Source organism: Amia ocellicauda, chromosome 5, assembly GCF_036373705.1.
Source record: "Amia ocellicauda isolate fAmiCal2 chromosome 5, fAmiCal2.hap1, whole genome shotgun sequence".
In the NCBI taxonomy this organism is placed as follows: domain Eukaryota; kingdom Metazoa; phylum Chordata; class Actinopteri; order Amiiformes; family Amiidae; genus Amia; species Amia ocellicauda.
Genome location: NC_089854.1, coordinates 21,501,214 through 21,510,838, shown reverse-complemented (window position 1 = coordinate 21,510,838; position 9,625 = coordinate 21,501,214). Strand labels below are relative to the sequence as shown.

The window sequence follows — 9,625 nt, the reverse complement described above, 5'->3', positions numbered from 1 at the left end:
TCCTTCCCCCCCCGCCCCGATCTCACTGTATAACTCCAGTCAGTGCTGTCGGTGAAGGGGTTAACCCAGGGCAGCAAGGCTTATGAGTTTCTCACTCTAATCTTGTAAATTAAATTTCGCATTCAAATTAAGTGCCTTAGGACGCTGAGGAGAATACATTGTGTAAATTAGGCCGTTATTGTATTATTGCTATCTATACACGGCGAAACCCAGGCTGCCTACTACAATTATCACTGTCGAAAATGAATGTTACTCTTTAATATTTATAATGTTATTTTCCTGAGTGCTTTCTTGCCTTTTATTTTTCCTTCTTTCTCGTTTAAACACCGCATTACAATCCGGCCCCCCTCTCCCTCACACATGTCTCGTAAAAGGATCTCATTACATTTCCCCGAACTGTCATTTGAATTTAGTGACGGCGTTTTAAGGCGCACAATGCGTTCTGTCAGCTATTGGGCCCAGGCTGTTCCCCCACCGTTTTCCTTTTAAAAAGCATTATGAATAATAGCCAGTTCTTGCTCTTATCCATTATTCACACCGTCATTACGGCAAGCTGCTTTTTGGGGCTGATTAGGAGTGAAACTCTGGCTTATTTATTTCAGCGTAGAACTTTATCCCACTCCCTGAATCCAGCTCCATGTGGCACGAGGCAGGGAAACCGCAATCCTAATTTGAATTGGGCATTTACTTGTGCCGATGCATGTATAAATTAGGTAGAACCAGGAAAACACCCTCACGTTTAAAGCAATTAGGAGGAGGAGGTGTGCTGGACAGACAGGAGACTCTGTCATTACTCCCACTCCCACCCCTGCAGGCCACCCGTCGGTGCTTTGGCATTACTCTGGCTCTTTGGAAATCATGCTTCTCGGCTCTTGTGACTTTGAGAGCAGTGAGGGACAGAGGAGGCACAAGTGCTGTTATCGAGTGTCTGAGTGCTTCCTGTGAAGTGCGCTCGGTGTCGGCACGGCCTCCCTCACTCCGGCACGAGTCGCTGTGACGGTGCCCAACTAACGCCCATCTCTCTTCTGCTCTTCCCTTCTCTCGTCTCTAGGCAGGCCTGGGACCTTGCCGTGGACATCTGCCTGTCCCAGCTCCCCACCATCATCGAGGAGGGCACGGCCTTTAGGGTGAGTCCCCCTTCCCTCGGCCTGCTGGGAAATAAGTGGGCATTAATGGTGGGTTTGGACGAGCCACTAACTATGGACATATAGGCCGATTTAGCAGATGATTGATTTAAATTGAGCTGTTAAGAGCCGGGGGTACGGGGGCCACAAGCGAGAAGCCCCCTAGACCTCCTCCAGTGCCAACATTGAGTATCACGGTGGAAGACAGATCCGCACATGAACCACGTTTTCGCAAGACAGGAAGCCGACATCGTCAAGGGGCCGGCACTTACGTGTGTGTGCCATAGAGCAGTATGGGGGATGAAGTGTCTTGTGTAACCAGCGCTCTCCCACACCCCACGCCACACAGACACCCCCACATACACACACACAAACCCACACACACACACTGCACAGAGAACAGCCAGGTGTTGCTCGCTCGATAATCTGTTTAGACAGCCTCTCTGCACCGGAAGGGCCACTCTCTGTGAACGCAGTGAACTCGTAATCCTGCAAGGGGAGGAAAAGGCAGCTGATCGGAGGAAGATGGCAGCCTGTGTGCTCAAGATTACCGCAGGTTGTGTAACAGGCCATTTGGGGTCTGTGTGGTGGCCGTCTGTTTCTCTCCTCCCCTCCTGCTGGGCGATAACAAATTCCTGACTCGCCAGCAGCCACAATCCATCGCACCTCTCTAATTGTCGACTGTCTCTTCCCTGACCATCTGAGTTTTCTGTGCAGCTCTTGAACAGGAGCTAACTCTCCTAAAAACCAAGAACGATAGTGTTTACATTTCTTTCACACAAAAAAAATCTCGAGTAAAACTAGAGGGTTTTGAGTGGGGGGAAAAAAAGAGTGATAATTGACCTTCAGGATCAGAGTCCATGGACAGAAAGAGCTCCATTTCTCCTGTGTCTGCACCACGGGTTCGTTAACTGTGTTGAGAGTCGGCACTCACCGGCCGGGATCTCTGCTCCACATTACCGCCTGCCGGTCCCCCGCGGGACAGAGAGAACTTTGATTATCTGTGAATTCATTTATGCGGTTTGCTGCTAATATCGCTGCTGCAGAGCTGTGGGATGGTGGGGGGGCAGCGTGATGAAGGATTTAATTTAATCTTGGATAATAAAGCAGGAATAAGAGGAGAAGAGGAAAAAGATGCCCAATCAATAACGAGGGCACAAATGTTCTAGATTGCACTGAGGGTTTACGCCTCATCAGACGGACACGTCTCTCTGCCCGTGTGCCAACATGTCTGTCTCTCTCTGTCTGTCCACACGTGGGCCTATTTGTGTGGACACACGTGTGGCCCCGTCTCTGAGTGTGTGTGTGTCCTTGTCTCCACAGCACAGTCCCTTCTTCGCCGAGCAGCTGACTGCGTTCCAGGTGTGGCTGACCATGGGAGTGGAGAACAGGAACCCCCCCGAGCAGCTGCCCATCGTCCTGCAGGTAGTGGGGTGGGATGGGGGGCCAGTAGAGGGGACGGGGGGCCGCTCGTATTTCTCACGTTCATATGTTGCAAACCCTTAACAAAACGGCAACGAACAAGATAAACAATCTCTTGGCGTTATATATCAAATGAAAGAGCGAATGGGAAGTATAAGGCTTTCGGTGCATGCACAAATCTTGCCTGTGTGCTCCCAGAATCGGAATCCAGTTGTGTGTGGACGTGAACCATTCGATAATCCGCCATTTTGTTTTGACACGTGGGCTTGCGTTATCCCTCTCAATTCCGCCGAGTCACTCTGGAATCATGCTGCTGAGAAAATTACTTCAAACGTGGTGCAACCAAACCACATGAATGTTACTGAGCAGAGAAAGACGAGTGTTGTGTGTGAAGCCGACAGACTCGCGGGGAGGCATTGCCAGTAAAACGAGCCTGATTAAACACTGTCTCTTTAATTATTTATTTATGCTCCGCACGGCGTGCAGGCCGGCACCATCTCCTTAGCAACGGAACTTCTGCCATTTCCGTATCGGCTTCTTAAACTGGCAAACGCCGGGGCGCACTTTTCATTGGACTCAGCTTATAATTAAAGACTTCTTGTACCCGTCCCTCCCCCGAGCCCCAAGGTGCGCCATGTCCCCACGTCCCTCCCGGTGGCTCAGACTCCTGACTGTTACGTTCTTTCTTTTTAATTAAACGCCGCCGCGGCCTTGAAGGGCCCGGAGACGCCGGTGTTTGAACAGAGCGAGGCGGCACTCCGCGGTGAGTGACAGCTCCCCGGGTCCTGGAGGCTGCCGGCGCGGGTGAGATTTATCATTTGCGCACGGTTTTTATGCGGTGCTTCTGTGTTTTTTTATTTTTTATTCTTTTATTTTTTAAAGGGGGAATGAGTGTCGGTGGATTTGTGTGCTGTTGCCAGCAGTTGCCGTGTTATTCGACGTCGCCTGCCGTCTCGTAATATAATTCTCTGCACCCCCAGGAGAGTACAATCCGTAGTGCCACTATATTTTAGATTTAAGTCTTTGGGGCTCTGAATCGGTCTGAACATCCCTCTCCCCTGTTCTCCTAACGTGGACCTCATGAATAAACCCCACAGAGGTCGACCTCTCGTACTTGCTCCTCTGTGGGGTTTATTCATGAGGTCCACGTTAGGAGAACAGGGGAGAGGTATCTAATTTCTTTAGATAAATAACGCAGTATTCGCAGTTCCAAATCACGAGGACTGCAGGTGACATGACTTTTTTTTTTTTCTCTTCTCCTCTTTGTTTCTCATCCTCTCCTCCAGCTTATGACTTGCATAACCTGGCTTTAAAGGAAAAATAGAACAAAAGACAAAAAACATGACAGCGACGCTGGGGGGGAAACAAAATATGAATTGTGGGCACTAATATGGATTTACTGTAAGGCCTCTTCAAGTGTATTATGACACCCCTGGCCCCCCGTGCGCACACATGCTGCAACGCATTGACGTAAACAGTGCTGCATGTCGACAAATCCATCTGACAAAGTAATAAAGCTAGATCTGTAAGAGAGAGAGAGAGAGAGAGAGAGAGGGAAAGAAACATGTTACATTGTGGGCGGAAGCTTTAATATGAAAATCTGTGAAAATAATCCATCGATAAGGAGCTTGGAAGTGAGCAAGGGGGTTGGGATGGTGGGATTACAGAGGGACAGGCAATTTGTGAGGCACTGGCTACTTCACCAGCATCCCGGACTCGGCGGGGGGCCCATGTTAGTCTCCCCTGGGTGTCGGGTGGAGGCCGGCTCAGACCGGCATCCCCTCTTGGCATCTCTCCTGGCGCTGAACGGCGTGTTGGCTTTTGCCAGATTGCTGCCCCGGATGCTGCCGCACCAGAGTGCCGGCGATCATTCATATGGTTAGGCACGTGGCAGAGAACAGGAAAGGGGTGTAGAGACAATACTGGTGTGTTACATCTACCGGTCCTGGCCAGCAATGCACTCTTAAAGGACACGTGTTTGTAAACGTGGGAAAACGTCTTTTCTTACTTTTTTTTTCTTTACAGATATTCTTATGTATTTATTTATCTGTCAAGTAGTTCTCTGTGAGCCTTAACACGTGTGCGCTTGTTCTCATCGGATCATCTCTGCTGCGGTCACTGATTGCGTCGGGGGTTTGGGTAGAAGCTCAGCAGGGGGTTGGTGGTGGGGGGGCACTCTCTAGCTGGCTGGGCCAGTCCAGTCCAATGCCGAGCTGTTCCTCTGGGAAACCCAGGCCTCTGTTGACCGATGCATGTGTCGGCGTGTGCAGATTAATTTTAATGAGCCACCTTTTTTTGTTTTGTTTCTTTCTCGGAGAGCTGCGTTGTGGTGCAGATGTGTAGATTGGACATCTGTGCTAGGGGGCCATAATCCCCCACCCACCCCCGTCTCCCCGCCGGCTCTGCCACGTCCCACCGGCTCGGTGATTTACGCGCCGCACGTGCCAGATACGGGCTTTGTCTCTCAGGTTCCCAGTCTCTGAGCACGAGGCCAGGCGTTTCTCGGCAGGATTCGGCTGCAGGGTTCACCACAGCACGCTTCGTCATTAACCACCCCGTTTTACTGATGCTCTGAGCCTGAAACGTGCCGAGTCATCCTGCTGTTCGTCCCACAGTTTTGATTATGGGTTTATGGCTTTTGCCAGGGGATTTAATATCTCTGCCCTTAAGCCCTGTGTGTCTTTATTGCCCTGTGTTGCCACCTTACACCCAAAAATATGCTAAAAGAGCGTAAAAGCCCCAGTGGGATCATTGTCTTCGTTGAGAGAAGTAGGGGGCTCCGGACCTGTGAGAGGGTGGGCAGAGAGGACGCCGGCACCGTGCCCAGGGGCCCACCTGGCTCCCAGGAGGGTCCTGGAGCCCCTGCGTGTGCTTTCTCTGCCGGGGCGCCGCACGGCTCCTGCCGGATTAACCTGCTTTCTGCTTTTGGAGCGTATTAATTCCAAGGAGCGGTTTAATGCAGCCCTCGCCCCCTCCCCCACCCCGCGGGGCCGCCATCTGTCCACTAATCCCGCCGCTTGAGCACAAATTGCCAAAATAAATTTCATTCATTTCATCGGACGTCACCCCCCCCTGCCACGCAGCCGAGCCACCAGGGAGTCAGAGCGTGGGCCAAGGCCGGGGAGAGCCCCCTTGTATTTTAATCTCCACTGGCGTTCCGGATATTGTGGCGTTGGGATCATCCCTTTTATGGGCAGGATCCTGTCGGACTGGGGTAGCCCTCCATATTTTGTCACCGTCCCTCCGGCATGAATGGGCCGCCACAGTGCCGCTGTAGAGGATGTTATGTAACGTTACCTTGGGCTGTTTTTGTGTTGTTTTTTTCCTCGTGGTGGTGTGTGGGCAGTGCTGAAATCTGTTACCTTTGTGCTGTCCAAAAAAACTGCATGTCTCCATGCACATTGACAAATTATGCCTCGAGAATGACCCCCCCCACACCCTCGATCATTTCAGTGTCTCACACAAACATCCCCGTGGTCTGGATTTCTGATCTGTGGGGCTCGGTTCCCTGGGTTGGTTGCTAGAACTTTTCACCTAATCCTGAATTCAAGTTCTTTATCAAGTCCAAATGGTCTTTTTTCTTCTTCTTCCTCGTTTCTCCAGCTGGTAATTGGCGTCCTTGGTGAGACTCTGTTCAAGTCCTGCTCCTTTTTAGCTGACAGTCATAGAAACAGCGCTCAGCACGTGTGGCGCAATTAGAGTGGAGATCCTTGCAGATGTTATAAAGGCCGGGTCTGTGTCGAGGTTAAGTGTTCAGAAATCATCACAAAACCACAGAGTAGCCGGTCGAGGTTCACAGCTAGATGCGTGTTTGTTTTTTGATGCATAAAATTGTTTGTTCACTTTTTCGGGGGTGCGGTTCCGAAGGGAAATGGCCGATCATGTCAGCGGTGGTTCGCTGGGACGACCCAAGAGAGTCACAGGTGGACAGTAAACATGATCTGGGTGTTGACCTCTCTCTGACCCCGTTCTCCTTTAGGTCCTCCTGAGTCAGGTGCACCGGCTGAGAGCTCTGGACCTGCTGGGCCGCTTCCTGGACCTGGGTCCCTGGGCCGTCAGTCTGGTGAGGGACACCCTCACACACTCAAAAAGTACAAACACACACACACACACACACACACACACACACTTTAACTGTGCCGCTGTCTCTCCCCAGGCCCTGTCGGTGGGCATCTTCCCCTACGTCCTCAAGCTGCTGCAGAGCTCGGCCCGAGAGCTGCGACCCTTACTGGTCTTCATCTGGGCCAAGATCCTGGCCGTGGACAGTGTGAGTGGCGGTCGCTCTCTCTCCAGGGCAGCGGGGAGAGACAGAGAGTGAGACAGAGAGTGAGACAGAACCAGAGAGAGAGAGAGACAAACAGAGACGGAGAGAGAGAGACGGAGCAAGCTGTATATAAATACGATTGCAGATGAAGAGATGGAGGTGTGACAGAAAGTCTTGTCTGTACCCAGCTGTGTGGATCGGTGTGTGGCCTCCTTTCGTGTTTGTTTGTGCGATTGGATGCAGCGCAGGTTGTGTAAGTCCTGCGCTGTGGGCTGAGCCTGCAGTTTGGCACAGCTACAGCATCTCGCCTCCGCATTCCTCACCGCACAGCCGGTCCCCAGGGAGATGCTGGCACCATCTCCAATGCCAGAGCTGCGCAGGGGATGGTGTGGCTCACCTGCCAGAAACACGTATTTTTGTGGCGCTGTATGAACTATCCCAAACATATCTATCTGTATTTTTAAATCAAATATGATAAAATACGTGTTTCTGGCAGGTAAGGCAGACAACTGCCTCACCTGCCAGAAACAGGCATTTTATCGTATTTGATTTAGGGAGTAAATCAGAATAAACAGGCTCTCTCACACGGTTGCGATACAGAGAAACATGTCAAAACCGATGAGAAACGCACTCCACCAAGCGCCTGTAAGGGCCGGTGTGTTTCTCAGACGGACAGCAGACTGACTCTCGTCTCCCGCTCTTCCTGTCTTTCTGATTTTTCCTTTTTTCGGCCACCAAAGTCGTGTCAAGCTGATCTGGTGAAGGACAACGGCCACAAGTACTTCCTGTCGGTCCTCGCCGACCCCTACATGCCGGTGAGCGTCACCTCGAACCGGTGTGGACATAACTGTTGTTATTATAGTGTGATAGCGTAGTATACAAACACGTAATACACAAACATAACCTACCTCCTGTGTCCTAGGCCGAGCATCGGACCATGGCGGCCTTCATACTGGCCGTGATCGTGAACAGCTACAACACAGGACAGGTGGGTCCGTCTGCGTCCAGACAAAGTGTCCGGGGGTCCCTAAATGTGCAGTCTGTGTTTAGGGGTTTTGGTTTGTGTGCCCATGCATGTGTGTGCGTGAATGTCTCTCAGTCTCAGTGTGTGTGTGTGTGTGTGTGTGTGTGTGTGTGTCTGTGTCTCAGTGTGTATGTGCGTGTCTGTCAGTGTGTATGTGCATGTTTTGCTTGTGTGTGTATGCAGGCCCGTATTGTCAGTCCCGGGCTGCTCTGTATGCACATCAACAGCGCTGACTGACAGGACAAATTTCCCAACAAATCGTTCAGTCTAAACTTCTATCCGATAATTATGTTCCTGCTTATTTCTTCCCTCATAGATTCACACCCTCCTAATTGAGTTGCAGCAAAGCTTTTCCGTCTCCATTATTAGTTTATAGTTTTTCGCGGAGGGGGCGGTTCTATGCGTTTGATTTCCTCTCAGCAGTATAGAGGAGAGGGGGACATTTACCGAGACGCAGTTCTGCGATTTCCTCATTAGATTATTTCCTACCGCTGTCTTTTGCTGTATTTTTTTTTTTTTTATTATATAAATGTCTTCAGCTTTTCTTAGTCTAATGCTCTCCCACCCTACTCCCTCTCTGTCTCCCTCCCCACTCTTTCCCACTCCCTCCCTCTTTTCATTCCTCTCCCTCCCCATCTCCCTCTACTTGCCCCTCTCTCTCTCCATCCCTCCCTCTCACCCTCTCCATCCCTCTCCCCCTCCCTCCTTCCATCCGTCCTCTCCATCCCTCTGCCTCCCTCTCTCCCTCTCTCTCTCTCTCTCTTACTCTCAGGAGGCCTGCCTGCAGGGGAACCTCATTGCGATCTGCCTGGAGCAGCTGAACGACCCGCACCCCCTCCTGCGCCAGTGGGTGGCCATCTGCCTCGGCCGCATCTGGCAGAACTTCGACTCAGCGCGCTGGTGTGGCGTGCGGGACAGCGCTCACGAGAAGCTCTACAACCTGCTGTCAGACCCTATCCCCGAGGTAGGGGGGTCTCTAGATCTGTGGCCCTCCGTGCTGGGCTGTGGATCGAGATCTGTGGCCCTCGGTGCGGGACCATTACATTGAGATGTGGCAGGGCTGTGGCGTCAGAAGGGTGTCAGTGCAATCAACACACTGTGGAGACACTGTTTAATGCAGATAGAGAGGAGGATAGGGATAGAGAGAGGGACAGGGATAGAGGGAGGCATAGAGATAGAACTGCAGTAACAATAATGCATAAAAACTATATTAAAACCCTAATGCACCGCAGAGGTCGGCAGTCCAGACTTTTAGTTCACACTGTGGTCTTATAAACCACAGTGCTTTCATTTGTTTATTTATTGTGTTGTGTGCTCCCCCTCTCTCTCTCTCTCTTCCTCCCTCCCCACTGTCAGATGGTTGTATGGATTAATGCAGCTTTATTAGCTACATCTCTAGTCGGTCATGTTAACTAAAGGGAATTGTTTTAAGCTGCGAATGATTTTGCTCAGGGCTGTGGTGTGCGGCTCAGGGGATGCAGGGAAATGGATTAGGAGCCGGTGTGAGCGAAATAATAAGGGAGAGGCGGTGCGCTCCGAAATAAAAAATATTTGCTTTTGCCGGTAAGGAGTGCTAGTTTTTAATTATTGTTCCACTAAGTGACCTCAGTTGTCTCAATATGATCTATATGCCTTTATTTAGAGTCGCAGAACAGGACATTTTAATCACTGGCCCGGTGTGCGAGGAATCGAAACGGCGGCGGGGGAGTTATGTAGCCCACTAAATCATACTTTATCACACACAGATTCGGCACCTTTGTCGAAATGCCAAGTTTTTTTGTTTCCTGTCCC

At 51.0% G+C, this 9,625-nt stretch overlaps 1 protein-coding gene across 8 annotated transcripts in view; it reads left to right on the top strand.

Moving 5' to 3' along the window:
• rptor (regulatory associated protein of MTOR, complex 1) overlaps nucleotides 1–9,625 on the top strand; it is a 120,652-nt gene that overhangs the window by 69,579 nt on the left and 41,448 nt on the right. For all 8 annotated transcript variants that reach the window (XM_066704303.1, XM_066704301.1, XM_066704305.1 and 5 more), the window contains 7 exons: nucleotides 1,052–1,127; nucleotides 2,448–2,549; nucleotides 6,526–6,609; nucleotides 6,703–6,813; nucleotides 7,551–7,625; nucleotides 7,733–7,798; nucleotides 8,607–8,798. In XM_066704303.1, coding sequence (XP_066560400.1) covers nucleotides 1,052–1,127; nucleotides 2,448–2,549; nucleotides 6,526–6,609; nucleotides 6,703–6,813; nucleotides 7,551–7,625; nucleotides 7,733–7,798; nucleotides 8,607–8,798 — 706 coding nt within the window. The remainder of the gene's footprint in view (nucleotides 1–1,051; nucleotides 1,128–2,447; nucleotides 2,550–6,525; nucleotides 6,610–6,702; nucleotides 6,814–7,550; nucleotides 7,626–7,732; nucleotides 7,799–8,606; nucleotides 8,799–9,625) is intronic.